This window comes from Taeniopygia guttata, chromosome 6 (assembly GCF_048771995.1).
Source record: "Taeniopygia guttata chromosome 6, bTaeGut7.mat, whole genome shotgun sequence".
NCBI classification, from domain to species: domain Eukaryota; kingdom Metazoa; phylum Chordata; class Aves; order Passeriformes; family Estrildidae; genus Taeniopygia; species Taeniopygia guttata.
In genome coordinates, this window is record NC_133031.1 from 2111086 (window position 1) to 2131794 (window position 20709).

A 20709-nucleotide genomic window follows, 5' to 3' on the forward strand; every position below is an offset into this window, starting at 1 on the left:
AGGTAGGAGGAAAGATGAACCCCTGAGCCTGTAAAGGAAGAATTTGTTAGGTTTTTTTATTGTGCAAATGGCAAAACATGGGAGGTTCACTCTGCTAACCTGTGAGCTCCCAGAGAGAGGTTCCTGTGCTGTACCTGTGTCACTTGTCTGATGGCTTGGGGGAATGAAGTGGGCAAAAAGGAAAATAAGTTTGGGGTTCCCTGGTTCTGATCAGCATACAGAACAGTTCAGGGTAGACCAGGCCAACAGAACAACGTGGTTTGTCTTGGCTGCAAAGGAAAAGCAAAGATGTTTTATGCATAATGGTGGGCAGGGCTGCAGCAGTCCCTGGGTCCCCAGGGGCACCCACTGTGCACAGGGAGGGGTGTGTAGTAAACCTGATTCCATCTCCCAGGTTTGGAAAGGCTGTTTGACTGCTCTGCTGAAACTTGAATGTAAAACATCTGTTATTACAACACAGTGGAAAAGGCTCCATCATTTCTACATGTGAGGTTCAAGAGGACACAGGCAGATCAAAGAGACCCAGAATAACACATTGGAAGCTGTGTGGCTACAGATGGCTGTCTGGAGGGGATTGCACTGAGTTCCTGGTGCATTTTAAGTTTAAATGAAGGGAATAATAATCAAGTTTCATAAACATGCAACTTTTACCATGACATCATTAAACCCAGAATAGGTAATGAGTTTGATCACCAAGCACATTGGAAACCTAAACAGACCATTTGGCCAACATTTCTTTGGCCTTTGAGCCTCCTGGATGATTTAGCTGCCTGTTCTGGAAAAAGCAGAGTAGCAGGATATGCAGCTTTATGCTATAAATGGCCTTTAACAGACTTGATGGCTTTCTCATGTTTGTGTTTAATTTTGGTCAGTTTGCAGCAATGTCAGTACTAATGGAGAATACTGCTTTTCACTTCTCAGTAATGGCTCCTAAGTTCCTTAATGGAATATTTTGCACAGATTTGAATATTGGAGTATTTTTTTAAGCAGATAATTCTCATTTGGTGAATTACCACCTTTAGCTGCAAGTTATTAGTTAATCTGTACTACCTTGATTTATGGCTGGTTTTCTCCTATCATTATTTTCGTTACCTGTTTGCCCGAGCACCCTCACTTTTATGTTAAAATATATTAAGGGGGCACTAACTGTGAAAGTATATATGTATTAAAATGTGTGTTATGGTATTTAGGCTGTAGATGCACTGGTCTTCAGATCTGGATACAATTTTGGTTATACATTAATTTCCTAATACGTATTTGAAGTCAGTATTTAATATACAGGGTGTGCTGGAGTTGGAAGTACTTTCACCATAGTTTTGTCAATATAGTACAGCCCTCATCTTGTTCAGGTCCTCAAAACAGTTCTTCATCTTTCTTGTTCCACAGGGTGTTGGCATCTGCATGGAAATTTATAATTATAAATTGGATGAGGGCCTCAATTTTCAAAATAATAAATATTGTGGATTGAATCCTCAGGACTTCTTTCAAACTAGTGCATGGGCCAGACACAAGCAGGACATGGCATTCTAAAAGATCACTGCCAATTTTCTGATACAAACAAGTGGGATCTGGGCCCTCCCATGCTGACTTTTATTCCTGCTTTTGTTTATAATTTAGCAGGGAAGCGTGCACTGGGCTTTCTAAAAACATCACTCATATATAATAATGCTCTCTGTCCAACTCTCTCTCATCCTTCCTGAATAATGTGGCATCTGCTGACCAGTTTCAGCCAAATGTCACTGCCCTTGGCAGAAATGGAGTTGTCTCTGGAGGTTTGACCCTCTTGCTGTGTGTGAGCTGTGCAGTGTCACTGTGGAGTGAGCGGAGCCGGATGGGGACGAGGTGGCCCCGAGCCCAGGGCAGAGCAGGGCGGGACAGGGAGCGCTGCTGGGCCTGGGGGTGTGGGACTCAGGATGCAGAAGCCCACAGGAAGCAAGGTGCCAATTGCTGCTCACAGAACAACTTGTTGTTTTTTCTAAATCTGCCTCACAGTGCAGAGGCTGCCCAGAAGGAGGTGAGTACCTCAGTGAGCGCTACAAAGCAGCTGCTAACTGCCTTGGAACCCTCTCTCCATCCCTTCCAACTGCCTCCTGAAAAGCTCTTCCTTCTCTCTGCCCCTCAGATTTCCTCCTTTTGCTGCTCTGCAACTGCCAAGCTTTGCATAGAGCTATTGATAAAGCCCAAGCCACCACTTTTTTGGTTCAGGATTTTTTTAGTTTGTGGTTTTGTAATTTTATTTTTCTAGAAATTTTGTGATGCCTTTATGCAAAAGCTGTGCTATTAAAAAAAAAAAAAGTTTGTTTTTTTTCATCCCCTAAATAATAACATTCTTCTCTCCTGGAACGTTAGGCATGGTGACAAAATTCTGGTAAATTGGATTGCCTGTTTATGATAGGCATCAGATTCAGCCTACAGAATGATGGAATGCTAAGCTTCCATTCAGGGAGTATCATCTCATCCTTGGATGGTGCTCCTGTTCCTTTATGTGTGTAGGTGGTAACTCCTGTGGAACAGCAGCTTCCCTAAGCCATATCCACGTATGGCTCTCTAGCCATGTAGCAGTCACTTGGGAGTGCCAAAGCTGCAGAAGGTGAAGGTTTGTACCAGTGCTCAGGCACACCGAGCTGTTGCCATCCCTTGGGAATAACACCAGGGATCGCAGTGCCAGTGTCAGCGCTGCTTTCAAGGGGATGGGTTAGTGTTGGTAACAGCTGGAACTCAGAGTGTTGGAAACGTTCAGCATTTATAATGACAGCAAGAAAATGATTGCAATAAGTTGGAATATTTATTCACATTTCTGATGTGCACTCATCAAACTGGAGATAATCAGCACTCTGCTCTGGGCTCCAGGATCTCACAACTGAGAATAACAGGAAGTAGGGCAGTGGTCGAAGAGAACATTTCCTGGGTCCGGTGAGTTAATTACAGCTGTGTGTTAAAGTGCTGAGAGAGGGAGGGAGTCAGAGGTGTGTTTTGCAAAACATACAGAGCAGTATGAGTGACTGTTTGTGCTGGTTTGGGGGTCTTCTCATTTACCAGCCAAAACAAAAACAAAACCAATTTGAAATAATGGAATAAATTCCAAATCATAGACACTTTGTTTAATGCAATAATATTTTTTCATATTTTGTAATCCTTGAAAATTAATCTGAACATCAATGATGTATGCATGTATTAAAATAATCAGAATGCTTAGGAACTTTACAGTCTATTTACAGCTGAGATTATTTACCAAGGTTGGCATATATTTGTGGATACTGTAAGCTGTGACAAAGTTTCACTTTCTCATCCAAGACACGTGCCTTGATGCAGTGCTTTAAGTACTTAGTACTTAAAGTAGTAATAGTTTTTCTGTGTCATCATAGATCAAACAATTATTTGTCAGATGTTTGCATTTGAAAGCCCCATAGTGTTGAGGCCATAGAATAGGAGTCAGCAGTGAAGCCTAGGATGAGTGCCTGAGCTGTTATGTAATTCATGTTTTGTGTGTGTGGTTTATTTGTAACCCATTCTGCTCCTGCCAGGTGTGTACCTTAACCAAGGAGGACAACCGGAGAGTGGGGGTGATTCCAAGCGATGAGCAGCTGCACGTGCTGCCTCTCTACAAGATCTCCCAAACAGATGAGTTTGGCACTGAAGAGGGCCTGGAAGCCAAGATAAAAGCCGGAGCCATACAGGTGCTCACAGCGTTCCCCAGAGAAGTGCGGATGTTGGCTGAGCCTCTCAGAGCTACCAAGAAAAAGAAACCGGACACAAGGAGGACCCCGACTGAAAAGCAGCCATTAATAGATAAAAAATATTCAACACCAGTAAAACTGAAAACTGAAGCCCCAGAAAATCTTGGCAACACTTTGCATTGTTTAGGTGAGTGATACTTAGGAAATTCTACCAGTCCGTTCTGATTCCGTGTTCTCTTACACATCTGATGGGAGGGAAAAGCCTCTTTAAAATAAACCACTTGTATATTCTCCATTTTAGGGGTTAATGAGCGAGTCACTGTAGCCAGTGTTGTCTCATGGGGCAGAGAAAACCCCAGGTGACCATCCAGAAATAGTTTATTGGTGGTCTGTGATCACCTGTGAAGTATTTCCAAGTTCCCTTATTCTAACAAATAATGGCAATTTGACCATCTTGAAAGAACGCTTTTGGAATGTTTACCTAAATAAGCAACTTGAATTTGTGTCACTTTAAAGTACAAGAACTGTGTTCTCCACTTCCTGTGGCAGATAATGGCTTTCTCAGAATCTGAGCTGTGACACTTCCCTGTCAGTGGCATGAAGGCTGCTGCACAGCCAGAGATGTGTAAAATGCCCCGGGTTTTATCAAATGGCAGTGCAGATTGTCCCTTGCAGGGCGGTGCAGTCTGTCAGCAGCAGGTGCCTCCCCCAGGAGGCCGTGCTGGTTCCTGTGCCCCGTGGGCAGTGCTGTGCTGGGCTGTGCTGCCATACCTGGGGACACACCTTGGGTCAGCCCTCCAAGGCCAGGGCTGTTGGATAGGACTGGCCAGTCAGAAAAGAAGGAAGAGGTGGAAGAAGCCATGAAATTAAATTCTCTGATTAGCAGGTGAAAAAGAAACAAAATTAAAGCACAGCCTGTTAGGAAGAAGAGAGGAAAACTAGCGCATTTGCTGTAATTTTGAATTTCATGAGAGACATCCAGACCTATGTAGCGTTTTTAAGGGGAGGAATAACGCAGGTAAATGTGTTTCAAAGAATATCTTCATTTTGGGGAGGTAGGGGGGGAATAACATTTAAAAACAAATAAAATCCATTTGCTTCACTTCCATAATTGAATGCTGAGGGTTGTTAAAACTTATTTTCACAGAACACATCTCTCTCCTGAGGTGATGGAGAGTGCAATTCTCAAATGCTGTGTTTGAAATCTTTAGGGCAAAGGCCTTGCTCTGAGGTGGGGGCTGTTAAAGTCATTAAATGCTTTGTGTTTTATTTCATAGAAAGGTTTTTAAAGATGTAGCCTCCTCATGTCCCCATACAGTGTGCGGTTTCTGCATATTAACTATGTGCCTGTCATTATCTCATTTGACTTTTCTGCATTCCTGTGGGAGGAATGTTTTTAATTCATCACTGATTTATAAATTACGAGGAGACAGAGTAGAAGAAAGAATACTACTTCTGCGCTGTGTAAAACAATTAACCATTCTGTGTGTTCAGGGAATAAAGACAAAACACTGACAGTGTCCTGTGAGAGTAAGCAGGAGCTCTCTGTGGGGTACCAGTCTGCCAGCAAGACATGTGTAAAGCCATGGCAGAGCGTGGTGCAAAGCCCATCCCAGTCGATGGGATTCTTCCCCATCGCTCCCATGGGCTGTGGGCTGAACCAGCCCACGATGAGTCTGTCCTGGGAGGAGCCCGTTCCCAGTCAGGGCCAGCAGCAGGCAGCCGTGGCTGGAAACTGGTTAAGGAGCTGACGGAAACTGAACAAGGATGCCTGCACGGAGATCTGGTAGAATGAGGCAATTAGATGAAAGGTGCAAGACAGCCAAATCACAGGACTCAAAATTCATTTTATAAGGATGGATTTACCTGGAGCATGTTGCCAGATACTTTTTTTTTGAAGGCAATTTCTGAGTCACTATTGGAATGCATGAATCATTGCAACTCAGTAACTGTTTTTGCTGTAATGGACAAGAGCCATAAATATGCTTTTTCCTTTGATCACAATATGGGGTTAAGGCAGGTCAGAATTTTGACTGATTCACAGCCTGAATTTCATACTGAATTTTATCAATTATGTAAAAACTGAATGCCAGCAGTCAGCTGCTGGGAAGCGTTTTTGTAGGACTGGGCTGTGTGAATTGGGAATTAATGGTTATTTAATTTTATCGGTTTATTTTCTGCATCCCTCAGTGAAATACCTTTCTATTTTATATACTAGCAGCTGGAAAAGGTTAAGGCATTAATTGAGCAAGGTTATTTTATATATATGTGTGTGTGTGTGTGTGTGTGTATACATATATATATGTGTGTGTGCGTATATATATGATAAATATATGTGTATATATGTGATATATGGAGATGTACAGTCATAGAGATACTTGCAGAAAGCTAAAAATAATAATTTTGAAAAATCTGTAGTCAGTGTGTGTTTTTTATGTTAGAAAGCAAGTATGAAAATATAAGAGAGGTATTTTATTGATTGAGTAGTACTTACACTTTGGTGTGCATTTCTTCTAGGGAACAAAACAGATGCTTTAAAACCTGGAATAAAAATGGAGACTTCAAGCCATCTTTATGCCATGAAACATACTTCAAACACTACTAAAAATTGCTCTTTATTAAAGCAGTACACGGCTTCCTCCCCCTTTAAGGTGGATAGTTTACATCCTTATCCATCTCTCGCACATAAGTCTGGCCTAACTGCAGTGACTAATATTCAACAAGATTTTTCAGTTCCCTACGGGTATTTTGAATGCAGTACCAAGCAACCTCACGTAACACCTTATGTTAATTGCAAGAGCTTTGACGTGTCAGTCAAAGATTATACTGGAATTCTGCTGAATGATAAAGTGAACGGCGTGCCACCCATTCTTCCTGAGGTCACTGCTCCAGGCCCCCCAGCCCACAAAGAGCCCCTGCCCACCACACTTGAACAGCAGCCAGACAAACAGAATTGTCAGCTTGAGTTGGACAGTTCTCCCTCCTCAGAGATGATCAGCTCCTGTGACTCATCAGTCCCGCTAAGCTCTTCGGCAAAGGACGCCGTCGGAACCGCAGCCGACTGTTCCCATGGGTGCCCGGTGGAAAAGGGCAGCTCCCATCCAGGACAGATCTGTGACTTGGACTGTGCTGATGAAAACCAGAACGGTGCCCTGGGACAGCCGGCTGACTCTGAAGAAAAGACTGAGGAATTGTGGTCAGACAGTGAGCACAATTTTTTGGATGATGACATTGGTGGGGTTGCTGTGGCACCTTCTCATGGTTCTATCTTAATTGAATGTGCAAGACGCGAACTTCATGCTACCACACCGATTAAAAAACCCAACCGTAATCATCCCACAAGAATTTCTTTAGTTTTTTACCAACACAAAAATTTAAATGAGCCAAAACATGGTTTAGCCATGTGGGAAGCAAAGATGGCTGAGAGGGCGAGAGAAAAAGAAAAAGAAGCTGAACGATTAGGAACAGAGAGCCCTGAAGTGAACTCTAGCAACAGAAAAGCAAAGCAACCGGGTGAAAACAGAGATATTTTTTATGAAGACAATGAGTTCAACCAAATTCCATCCCGCACAGCATTAACAGTAACCAAGGATAACGTGATCACAGTATCTTCATACGCCCTGACACGGGTGGCAGGGCCCTACAACCACTGGGCGTAGGTGTCCTGTGCTGGGCCCTCCCACTGCAGTCACACGGTGTTTCTTTAAGGTGCTGTTCAACAACAAGTCTCCCGTCGTTTACTATTTGCTCATCTCAACCATTTTAAGGCTGAGGTAAAAACAAAAGGGGGGGATTTCTTCTTAAACTGTGACTTTAACATTTGGTGGTGCTCAAGCACATTTTAAGCAAAAAAAAAAGTTGTATAGTTTTAATACATTCTAAAGAAAGATTTTGTTTATGTTATTAACCTTGATTGAATCATTCAGTTTATTACCTTAAGGAGTTTATATTTTGGTGCTTTAAATCGTCTGTTTACTACAAAAATCATTTATAGCTATTTTAACAGGTTCACATTTTATGGTGTTAAATCAAGTTATACAGTTATAGCTCTACACAGCTCTTGGTGCTTAACCACATCAAACAGTTAAAAATAAATAAGCTGAATTATTACTTCATGGTGCCATTGCTTTAACAACTTCCAACCATTGCTATGTAGTCCAAATTACAGACAAATCTTTTAGAAAACCAACTAATTTTGTTCTTTAGATTCGTCAGTAGAATGAAGTTATTGGTAATGATGGCTGGAAGTTGTTTCTAAGCTGTAAATATATATTTTAAAAGCACTTTCTATTTTTAAAATTAACTTGAAATAGTATAGTATAAGGATCATATTGTCTAAGGTTTGTGCATACTCTACAGAAGAAATTATTTTGTTCTTGCTGTGCAGAGTTCCATGGTGTTACAGCTGCAGGATGTATGCTGATAGCATATGTGGTTGTTTTTAATTTGCCCTTTTTCACTGAAGATTTTATTTTGCATATAAACAAACAGTTATTAATTATAGAACCTTTTTATTTTTTTCAAGAGAGTGTACAATCATGAAAGAGGAGATGTCTGGTCAAAATGTGCGTTGCTATTGGGAGTTATGAATATTATCTGTTTTTTTTTTTTAAAGGCAGCATTTGTTATGGTTTCTTTGAGCAATAAGTGCATCAGTCCCATTTGTTTTCAGCCTTCTAAGTTAACATGGCAACCAAATGTTCCTAATGCCTCAGGGGTAGGATTGTTTTGGGATAAAAAGTTACCCCCCTAGAGTTGACTTATTCTATTCTGATAGAAAAAAATAATTTGGGAAAAATACAAAAGAAGTGTTGGAAAATGATCAATATCAAATTTCTAATATTTAGCAGCAAAATTTTTGTTAAGAATAGCCTATCTGTAATGTTGACTAACTCTGAGTTCAGTATTTTTACAAAAATGTTTTGTAAATTTTGGAAGCACATTTCACATGAAAAAGGTTGTATCCTTCCTTGAAATTTATGATCTTCATTTCTGTTGAGAAAGTGACATATCATGAAATGAAATTTGCTAAACCAGAGGAAAAACAGACACTCCATTGCTTTTAAATACTGTAGCATCCCACTCTTCTTTCTGATTCTCCTCTCCTATGTATTTCTTGTTTAAACTTATTTATTTAAACAAATCACCAAATGACAACATTAGCTAAGGACTGACCTCATCCTGCAACTTCTTCCATGTGAGCTGGCTGGAGGCAGGAGGAGCACTGACCCCAGGCCTTCCTGGTCTGGAGCAGGCCCACAGGCAGAGCTGTCCCTCCTCTGCCTGGACCAGCAGGCAGAATGAAGTCACTTTTCCAGTGTGAAAACATACTAATAATATACTTGATCATATTATACTGTAGTGGTGCTGTATAGAGGAATATGAACTATCCGGATCTGCTTTATTTAAAGACAAGGTGCTTTTTCCTTGAGGAGCTGAAGTGCAAGAACTTCCAATTTCCATTTGGTACGAAAAGTCCATCCGCGGTGTTTGGAACACACAGAGCCAGTCAGGACCTTGGTGCTACATATCCTTTGGTGCGGCTGTATACCCAGGAGACTCTTCTGGAGCCAGGTCTGAAGTAGCTATCACTATGTAACCATCCTGGGTTCAGTTCTGCAGTTCCTGTTCAAATTGACAAAGCTATTCATGGCAGAGGATGGAGGAATTGAACCAGTTCTTTGTATCTTACCTATTTTAAGTAAAACCTGTAAAAACCAGGTATGCTGCAGGTTTTAGTTCAAAGCTTACTATTAGTTCAACTAGCGGATATGAAGGGATTGTAAATAATGATGAAACAGAACCAATATTATGCCATTGTTTTGTACCAGCAGTTTTATGCTTATTGACTATGTAATATACAGTATACATCAAATCATTATGGTATTTTGTGTGCCTTAGATTTCCATTTTAAAACTTGTCTATTTTTGGTGAGCCGAAGATTAGTAGGAATTGCAGCTGTCCATACAGTCAGTAGTACTGTACATTCCATAACTGTTCCAGTCATGTACTTGTCCCACCATGTAGAGATTCATTTATTGGTTTCACTGATAGCCCTGACAGCTTCAGTTTCTGTAATGCTGTAATTTAGCACTCTCATGTGACAAATTTTCTATACAAAATTGGTAAGCTACAGAGTCATCTCTACCTTTTAAAATGTTCATACCATTAAAGTGGATCATTTTTACTTGAATCTTCTCCTACAAATGCCCACATTTAATTTAATGGAAACTTCAGATAAAAATGTTCCATTGAAAAACCAGCAACTTCCCTCTAAGAAGTGAGGCACTGAATGCTGGATCTAAAAGGATCCCTTCAAACAGGTAGCCCAGGCCTATCTTTTTTTTGAAATGGCAATTCTAACAAAGAAATGTGTATCTTAATATAATTAATACTATTAACTGATAGGTGCTAAACTCACAGTTACTACTTCATTAATATTACTTACATGGGAGAAATATATCATCTATACAATAACATATCACCCACAGTGCTCTTTCCTTGGCTGTCTTTCACCTAAGCTGCTTCTTCACCATGTCCTGCCTGGCAGGTTGGCCACTTCCACTTCCTGTTGGACGTGTAGTGGGTTGTGATTTGAGAAGCTGATCCTTTCTGTTACCTGTACTGCAGTATAGAAAATGCAACTATTTACTGCTTTTACAGCTCTGTGCTATTTCTTGTAACACTTCAGGATATTTATCAGTTTTGTACACAAATTGCATTGTTTTCAGTAAGGTTATCATTTTGTAACAGTGTTTATCTCTTAAAATCTTCAACTCTGTGGATCTGTTCTTTCCTTTGCAGCCCACACAACCACTTGTAATTTGCTTTTAGGTTTTAACCCAAGTCCTTCTTGGATAGGCAGACTAGGAGCTGGGTCAAAAGTTAAGGTAGCTGGTTGGGTCAGACCTGCATGTTTTATTTGGTTTCCATCAGCTGGCACAATGTTTTGGGTAAGAAACCAGCACATTCAGGTGTGGGCTGGCACTGGGGTGTGCTTGTCATTGGGTCAATTTTTACAGTATGCCAGGAAAAACTGTCATGATCCAACATAGGACACCTCTGACTTCCCAGGAGAATTGTGTCTTATCCCTTTGTCCGCTGGGTCCAGTACCACGACTCCACCTCCACTGGGAGGGGAGGAGCAGGGCTTGTTGCAGGACCAGGTCTGTGTGACTCCCTGGGGAGTTGTGTCCAATTAAACAGTGAATTTACTGATTTTTTCGCATGCTAGTGTGTTGCAGGAAATAGAAATAAATATTTCTATAAATACTTCAGTCACAAGATCCAAGAAGCTTGTTAAGTACTTACAAATACTTGCAGCTTCCAACCTGTAACAGTTGTATTCAGATTTATTTAAGGACTTTCTAAGAATCTTAACTGCTGGTGAAAGTCCTTGTGTTACTTATGACAGTGCTCCTCTAGATGTAGAACAGGAAATAACTGTAGTATCTTGATCAACATTTTATGTTAAGCATGGGTAAATGACAACTTGTCTAGTACTTAAGATTCTTTCTAGCATACAACTGTATTGGTTTTTTTTTAAAGACCTTTTTAATTTCATTGCAGTATTAACTAAATACAGTGGATTAAATTTGGGTTCTGTTCATGCTGCTGCAGCCCTGCTGACTCCAAAGGGCTCATTCATCAAGTTTTCCTGCAATTTCCATATTTAATTGGATGGATATGGACAACAGTTGACCAATGTTTATGCCAACTCAGAGGTCAATCTTGCTCTTTCACTTCCCATGCAGCTTCTCTAATGTTGAAATTAACTCCATTTATCAAGCAGTCATTTGCTTTGTAACAAATTTATATATCTGGTTGTTTCTTTTCCATAGTAATCCTGTCATTTCTAGGCTATCAGAATTAAACAGCTCTGCTCTCCAATACATGAAAACTCAGTTGCATGGCCACTTCCATGCTTTGTATATGTTAACACCAGTCACATTCAGGCAGTGTGGGACAAACTCCTTCTGGCTTATTGTGGTCACAGAAATTCAGATTAGGGTCTGTGTGATGTCTGCTCCTTAAAATTGTGGTTTATTTCTTGTGTGGAAGCTGTCTGCCAAGCTGTGAGCTGTGGCTCTCTGCTCTTCAATAGCAATTAGAGATGAGGAGCAGTCCAATCACTTCTGGGAATTCCTGCTTTATCAGGTCTTGATCTGACTTGCAGGAGGAGGAAGTGTGGAGGGAATGTCTTTCCACTGATTGTTGTGACACCACAGTACTATACTGCAATGTCTGTGTCACAGCACTGCTCTAACCAGTGAGGTGTTTCACTGTGGGTATTATGTACAAATTCACCTCTTTCCACAGTTCCTCCACAGGCAGAAATCTCTCCTTTGGTCTCTGCCTGCATAATCGGGTTTAAAAAAATACCACAGAGGGAGAGAGTTGTCCCCCATTGTCAGTACACGTAGCCAAACAAGGTAGCAAGTGCTGCTGCCATGGCCAGCCTGCTGCCTTAGCCACCATCGAGACAGGGAGTACAGAAAGCTGATGGGATGCTGCTTGGACTCAATGGTCTTCAGGGTTCTTTCCAACCTTAGATTCTCTGCACAGCATAAGTAAATCACAGGCAAAGTTGGGAAGGTACAATTGGTTTTTGAGTCAACTTTCTGTGTACGTGTAGTTGCCACGGTACTTCTTTATACTAACACTTCTTTTGAACCATCTGACTTTAAATTCAATAGCTTATTTTATTTAGTCTGTGACATGCTTACATTCTTCTTGAATCTAAAACAGAGTGACCAGTGTCAAAAGTCTAGAGGATATGGCTACTTACTCTTAACAATTCCATCTCTTCTGGGATTAGCTGATGTTTAGTCAGTCTTCACAAGCTGTGTATATTCTGCTTTAGGATGTTGCTACAAAATTATAATTACATCAAAGAAGGAGTTTTACATTTGAGGTTTCCTGAAAGACCAAGGATTTCTAATAGTGGAACCTGATCAGGCTCTGGATACAGATGGATCACTTCCTCGAGGAGTGGTTGAATATATGCTGTGTTTATTACTTCCCTGTTAAAACCTTCTCGGTTCTTTTAGAGAACAGGCAAAACTTTTTAATATTGCCACATACTTGACGAAGTTATGAGGAATTAGTTCTACGTGATGTTGTGTTGTCTCCCTGAAAAACACTTAATATGGCTAGTGTTGATTAGTAGGTATCACTTTCTACTCTGTACAGGTGACACTGGATACTCTGGGCACCTTTCTCCATGGTCTTTCTGGATCATCAGCTGTGGTCAGTCAGTGCTGGCTCACTTTGTCACCAGCTGCTGGAGGCTTTCAATGCTTGTAACTACCCCAGAAGCTTTTCCCTTGGTAGATCTGCTTCAGCACGGGGCATAAGCAGCACTAGTGCTGTCAGCCTGCCCGTGAGCCCCCTGCACGCTGTCCTGCTTGCTGTGGAAATCAGCCATGTCATATGGAGCTGCTCTCCTTGGGACACTCGCCCTAAAATCCATTTATTCCAGTCCTTGGAACAGCTGCCCAGAGAGCTGGTGGATGTGCCCCATCCCTGGAAGTGTTCCAGGGCAGGCTGGATAGGGCTTGAAGTAACCTAGTGCAGTGGAAGGGGAGTGGAAAGAGGTGAGCTTTAAGGTCCCTTCCAACCCAAACCAGTCTGATTCCTTATCGTATATTCTATGTGTGACAGGGCTTTTACTTCTCTTTTTCTCATACAGAGCCTAGAATAGTACAGGTGGGCTTTTTTAAAAGTCCGGTAGAGAAGAACAATTCATAATCTTTCACAATCACTGTTTTTTTTACTTTTTTAAATCAAATAATCAGATTTCCAGTTAATTTTCAGATTTTTTATGTAGTTGTTACGGTCTGTTCTTGTGTCTGCAAGTATCCAAACAAAAGAGACTTTGCAAGACTAGAAAACCATAAACCCCTGAGAAGAAGTGATTCCTTCTCAGAGTGCAGGATTTTTTCATGTTGGTTGCATCTCTGTGTCCTGTTGTCTTTAGAGTCACTTTTAACAGCTCTGCTCCATTCCTGACATCAGACAGCTGCTGCAGCCCCTGTATGATTGCAAGAGCAGGAGTGTTTCTTTACATCTTCTTTAACTCTTAGATCAGTCCTCATGAGATATCCAAGTATGTTAAATGCCTGAACTAACATAGGACTGCTTGGAAAAAAGATGTTCTTCCTCTGTGGCAAAAGCAGAATTGAAGAAGCTTGAAAGGAAAATAGTTAAGGTGGTTACTGCTTTTTAAAGGGTATTGAGGTGTCAGCATTGTTGTTTCTTTGTCTTTCTGAGAATTAAGATTTTAGGATTTTTTCCAATCCAGTTCCCCAGTTCACCATCCCAACAATTGCTCATGGTGTTTAGCCATGTACTGCTAAGCTTCAGTTTTAAAAGGTAGAGGATGTTTCTTGGTGCTGTATCCTTAATTCCTCCAGACAGTGTATTTTCCTTTCTTCTGCTGGGCCATTGTATATGGCATTTTTCCACACACACTTCTAGTCAAATGCCAGAATCTTCCAACAGCATACTTGCAGTGAATGCAGGGCTGGGGTGCTAAATAACTGAAGGTGACTTGCTTTGGTGTGACTGACCAACGGTGCTTTTCTCAACACTCTGCACGCCTTACAGACATTTCTCACAAAGTCACAGAGTGCAGGTGTACACCTCAAAAACTGCACATGGAGGGAGGACAGGTTTGGCACTTAAACTACAGAGTTACCAGTTAGAGCAGATGAACTGTGTTCCAAAGAAGTGCTGTTGCACTGGAGCCAGAGAACTGCTAGTTTTGATGTTCAGTAGTGCAGTTGTTGTCACAGAACATTTTAATGCTGTCGTGGAAAGTTTTGTGACCTGATCAATATTTTACATGTATATCTGTATTTTTTTTATATTGTAATGGAAGAAGGGTCTAGGTTTGGGAGTTGTCTTAGAGTAAGAAGGGAGGCCCTGGTTCTCATTTATACTACTGTCCTTTGCATTGCATTGGAAGAACAAAGGGGCCTTAAATGGGTGTCAGTTTAGCTTACATCCTTTGGAGTATCCCATCACACTGATCAGAGTATAAAAGGTCAGTAGTATAAACAAAAGCAGTTATCAAATGACTGATTTGTACAGTCCTCTGAAATCAATTTCATGGTATCCTTGCTGTGCACATACTGGCCAGTAACATCCAGATTGTTCTTAGTTTAGAAATACAGCTTGAAAAGAGACCTGCTTGGGTTTTACCAGATTTTAAATATTTGTTTATATTGGCTGTCCTTTGCCCCACACTGTCTACAAAGACAATGTGGTAAAAGATTTGTACCTCTAGGTAATGGCCAGCCCAGAAATCTCACAAAATTATCAAAAATGCTATTTTTGTGGTAGTTCTTCTTAAAATACTTGCTACCCTTTATCATAACTTGGATCCCTTTTACTTGATGATACAAACTGGGGTTGTGACAATCTACTGAACTCCCTTCTGTCCTGACTTCACACCCAGCAGAGTGTGCAGTGTTGTGTGCTGTTGTCACACTCTGGTGAGTTTGGGGACACAAAGCCAACACCTTCTGCCTTCCCTGACTGTGGTGCTACTTGCCAGGGAAAACCCTGGTGTTCTCTGCATGCCTGAGTCCTGCAGAGCTCCCCTTGCTGCCCATGGAAGTTTTATGTAAACAACAGCCCCCACTTCATTGCAGTTCTGCAATGCAAATTTCTCGTTCAAAAAAAAGGAAAAGGAAATATTCTTTCCTTCTTAAATTTTTACACTGCAGTGATACTGCAGAGCCTATGAGAACAGATTTTGTACCAACTTTGTGAATGCCTGTCTAATGCATGCAACTCAGAAGGCAGCAGCTGAACTTCATGAAGCTCTTGTCCTCTAAATGAAAAAATAATTGTAGTCAGGAAGAACAAATGGGATAGCCCAGTACTGCTAAAAGAAAGCCAGTTCTAACCAGTGCAAACATTCAAACATGTCAGTCTTTACCAGTGAATTATTCTACGATTATTTGTTCAGTTTGGGAGAGACAGCTCTTCATAACGTGACAATATCATGCCAGGTCACAAGTACTGATCAGAATTTGCTGTCATTAAGAAAGAACATAAATATGTAGGGACATGCTGTACTGAAATGCAGTGGCTAATGAATTCCTCCCTGCTTTGGGAAGATAAAAGATTAACAATATGCCAAAGCAAAAGAAAAAAAGTCGTGGGTTTTTTTATCTTTTTCCTTCTCTCTTTCTTATTTTCAATCTTTCTTTCCTTGGGATGCATTTGATATTTATTTTTCAGCTTTGAATTTGAGGTTTTATTCCCAGTTACCAACATACTGTATTGAAATCTGGAACATAAAGCTAACATTTTTAAGCAAAAGATGATGTACAGGGAGAAAAAATCAGAACGAAAAAGCACTTCATTATGTCACAGTATTTACAGGAAAAAGTGTAAAAATTACTTCATTTCTCAAAAAAATATTTGGGGCCTGATTCTTTCCTAGTATAACTGAGCATAGCTCCCTGAGGCTGGTGGAGCTGGGCAGAGTTATGCTAGCTCAGAAACTGAACCTTAAAATCTTCTTTGCAGACAAGGGAACCCTTACCAGCAGTACTTGAAGACTTGTGAGTTGTGACTGCATGTTACTTGAAAGATCTAATTAAGCTATGTTTTTTGGTGCAAGCAGTTGTTGTACATGATTTCATGTTTATGTAGCAAAATGCATTGAAATGTTGATACTAGTATTGAAACATACATGTAAAAATTGTCGTTGTGGAAATTGTCTGTTCTGTTCTATTTTTCTTGTGTGTCTCATCAGTTTAGAACGTAAACTTTCTTTTTTATTATTGTTCTAACTGAATAAGGCTAAATGAATACTGTAATTGAAAATATATTTTAAATCTTGTCATGAGTTTTTAAAAAGATTATTACAAATTGTATCATTCCTGATTACACAGAACTTTGTGGGTGGTTTTAAATAAATTTTATACTTCTATTTTGCACTTACTCGTCTAATTTTTTCTTTCCTGCTCTTAGCAATAATAACCACTATCATGTGTAGAAGTGTATTTGCTAATTATCAATAGCACCTACAGGGGTTTCACCCAAAAGGTAAGCAGGTTCTGCACTGGGAAGGGACAGGCACAAAACCAGTCCCTGTTCTCAGTCTGCCTCTGCTTCAGGCTGGACTGACCTGTGCCCAGGTCAAGGGAAGCAGCCAGAAAATCTGAACTTAATTTTTTGACTGAAAAGGACAAAAGCAGTTTGTGAACACATCTGTACAGGGACTCTTTTTTGCTACCTGTCTGGCAGAGCAAGCTTATGGGAATCATTTACTGGGGCATTTAACTACCAGCCACCAGAAATATTTTTATCAGGTTTTAGTTGCTGCAAATCAGAGGGTATGATTGGGTTTTTTTCTCAAAACAGACCTCAGCAGTAGCCTGCTTTACTGTAGTGCACAACAATACTAAACAGAATCCCTGTTGTTCAGATCTGAAGTAAAGGAGGAATACAACTCTCTTCATACTTGCTGCTTTTCCTTCTCCAGTGCGTGCAGCAGCAGAATATAAGAAGAATAATCTTCCAGGTAACTGGAATCTCCTAGAGAGTAGAAAATTCTGGTATCCTCTGGCTCACTAATGCCCTGGAAAGAAACTACATTGTGTGATGTGGTACATCTAATTCCTGGGGGTTGGATGTGATCATCCAGCAGGGAGGCCTTGACCCTCCTGTGTAAGCTGCTCTTTGAGAGGATAATCACTGCTGGGGTTAGACAGCAGCATCTGCCCAGCCCTCCCTGAACTGCTCTTTCAGTCTTTGTTAACAGGGCCCCACGTTCAGGGTTCAACAGCAGAGTCAGGAACTCAGCACAGGTGTCCTAAGAAAGCAGATGGATTGTGAAAGGCACTTCAAGCCTTAGGGCAGAGCCAAGAGCTTCGTTTCTGAGGAAGAGCTACCCAGGAGGAACGTTTGTTTCCTTCTGAGGTCCTGGCCCCCTGCCCCTGACCTCCCCCTGGGCAGGGTGCTCCCAGTCAGGGCTGGAGCCATTATGTTACACGGAGAGCCATTAAAGCATGGCTCCACCTCTGCTTGTGGGAGCAGAACCAAACCTGATTTACCTGCCCTGGCATCCCTGCTGCCAAATCAGGTCACTGCCTGGAGCTGGCTTTGGTGCTTCTTTAGTACCCTGGATTCCTGATGTACATTATACAAGGCAATAGAATGTTCATGCAGTACAGTTGGTTGCTTTTAAATTCCTAAGCCTTAGATTGCAATGCCTACTAAAATGGTGTTAGCAATTAATTAAGCTGCAAAATAAGCTTTATGGATGGTGCTACAGTTAAGTTTTCTGTAGTAGTCCTGCACTGCTACATATCATAGAATGTTCGACAATGCTAATGTTGGTTACTGCTGTTGATAGTTGATATTTAACACAGATATTTGTTTACATTCAGAAGGATATTCATCAAAATACTGGGGTTTCTGTGTACTCTGTATATCAGAAGAAGCAACATATTCAAATGTTTAAACACAAGCAAGGTAAATGCTTCAGTTAGTGTTTTGGTTCAGGATGTGGCCTATATAGTCTAAAATAAAATACCAGCAATCTCTATCTGTGTTTTTAATCTTAGACAAACTGAAAAACTATTTAAAATGTGGAAATTTAAACCCAGCTATTTCAATACCATTGGCTGGAGCACAATTCCCAAGATGGGTCTCCAATTCCATGTCCAGTCTGTTTATTTCTGGATACTCTTTTGTGATGCATACCACTAATACAAAATCCTTACATTCTTGGAGCTTGAATTCCTGAAAATGTCCGTGCCTTTTTACACCAGGCCAAATATTACTCAACAATCCTGCTGTACATGTCCATCTCCATTTGTAACATAACTGGGTAATCTTTTCATGCTGTTTGATCTTGGAGTCCTAAATTGCTGCTAGAGGCATGACAGCCTTTTTTTCAGCTCAGAACAGCAAAACCTTTGTTTCCCGTGTGTAAGAAGTCAGCAGCTGAGTTTCTTATGACCACTTTGTTTTACACATAGACTCTTTTTGCATGGGGGTGACTGCCTCCCTTCACTTGAGGAATCTCTTCAGGAAATGAAGCACTGTAAGCCCTTGTAAGGACTCACCTGGATTATGGCTCCTACAGATTTTAAGGGTGGGATTTGTTGATTTTTTGTGCTGCAGATGGCAAAGCCTGGGCTCTGCTCTGGGCAGGGGATGAGCACTGCAGGCAGGGGTGGAAGGAAATGGTTTCTCAGCTCTCCAGCTGCTCCTCAAGCAATGGAACTGAGGTTTTAAAGGTGGTCAGGATTTTTCTTCTCATTGCTCTTCTTTATTGCCTGTTTACAGATGTACCTTTACTTGGCTTTTGTGTGGCTGGGTTACCCCAGAGAAATCTTTTGTGTGTGCAGGCAAACCCAATACACCTGAAAAACAAAGCCAGGGCCTTCCTGAAGGTGCCGAGGGCTTGAATCCAAGGCAGACTGGGTAAGAAAAGAGGAACCCTTAGAATGAAAGCAGACTGTTCTTGTGCTTCCTGGGCCAGGTGAATTGCATCTCTTTTTTTATGGGATAATCACAGAGCACCCCAAGCTGGTGGGACCTCAAACCATCACCTGGTGCCATTTTTTTGTGGAAAACAAAGCCTAGGTGGGGTTTTCCAGCACCCTGCCCAGCTGTGTCTGAAGAACTTCCAGGGATGGGGACTCGCTCAATTGCTCTAACTGAAAAAAATTTCTCTCTTTTATCAAGATGAAAAACTTTCCTGTGCTGCTGATGTCTATTACCTACAAAATAATTAAGAATTACTTTATTTATGCCATGACATTTTTACTCATTTAAAACTTTGTCAGAAGTTTGTTCTCAATGCATTTAATTTTATTGCAATAAAGCAGATCACAAAAGCTTTTCTGTCCTTACCCTGGAACTCTTAAAAGCAAAGAAAGAAACAAAGAATTGTTACTTGCAATCAGCTAAACCTGAGCAGGTTGGTTTAATTCTGTTATGTCCTCCCTATATTCTTGAGGCCAGTTCAGAATCACTTTTGTCAAATACTTTGTTCAGCAGCCTGGAATAAAGTTCACTTTGTTGTATTTATTGTTAAATTTCAGTCCTTCCTGTGTCACATGCTTGGCAAAGTGTGAAGTACATATGGCTACAGTCAAAAAAACTACAAGAGAAATTTTTCTGCACCAAAAAATCCCTGATAACTTGCTTAGATGCTTCCATGCTGCACTTTATTACAATTTAAGCACCAAAAAGCCATTAACTGGACTGTTGCTACCATTCCTGGATATGTAGGAAGGTAAAAATGTGTTTGATCCTCTCTGAAGGAGCTCTTCTGGCCTTCTGAAGAGAATAAACAAACAGCCCCATCAAGAGCTGCAAAAAGCAGGTTCTGGTAATGACAGGTTTAGATCTGCAAATTAATTCAGAAATTGAACAGGATGCATGGAAATGTATTTCCAACAAGAACATGGAAAAAATAATAAAATGAATTTTCATCATCCAAATTGAGTGAAATAACCATCTCCATGTAAGTGGCATTGAGCTGGACAGATACAGACAGCATCTTTATTCACTTCTTGTCAAGAAGCTTCATGAAACACTGATTTCTATGTCTTATCAATGGTACAGATTATCAAAAGTGTGTTCATTAGAAGATCATAATTTCTCTTCCAATTCTGTCCCCAAAAAGTATAATACAAATACAATTAAATGCTTGGGGTGTTGGGGTTTTATTCAACAAAAAATAAGCCTTAACCACGTTTCCTTCTCCATTTTTCTTTCATAGCAGAAATCTAAGACCAGAAGGCTGGAAGCAACAATTCAATTTATGGGTTTTGCCTTCTAATTTGTATCTTTTTCTCAACCTGCCTCATTGCTTTAAGGTGATTTGTAGAAATCTCATGTATTTCAGACTTCTGTCCTCTCATCAGTTTTGGATTAAATTGTCCAATGCACTTAAGAGATAGTCTGGGGGCCTTCTTATTTTAAGAAACAAGACTAGGAGTGCACATATTTTTTTACTGCATTCCATTACAGCTGTTTTTCATCACAGCAGCAT

At 40.7% G+C, this 20709-nt stretch overlaps 1 protein-coding gene across 4 annotated transcripts in view; it reads left to right on the plus strand.

Annotated features, from left to right (window-relative positions):
• The window catches only part of TET1 (tet methylcytosine dioxygenase 1), a 70999-nt gene extending 54366 nt beyond the window's left edge, over nt 1-16633 (plus strand). For all 4 annotated transcript variants that reach the window (XM_030275596.4, XM_072930800.1, XM_041717093.2 and 1 more), the window contains 2 exons: nt 3525-3864; nt 6195-16633. In XM_030275596.4, coding sequence (XP_030131456.4) covers nt 3525-3864; nt 6195-7336 — 1482 coding nt within the window. In that variant the 3' untranslated portion in view covers nt 7337-16633. The remainder of the gene's footprint in view (nt 1-3524; nt 3865-6194) is intronic.
• The last annotated feature ends 4076 nt before the right edge of the window (nt 16634-20709 follow it).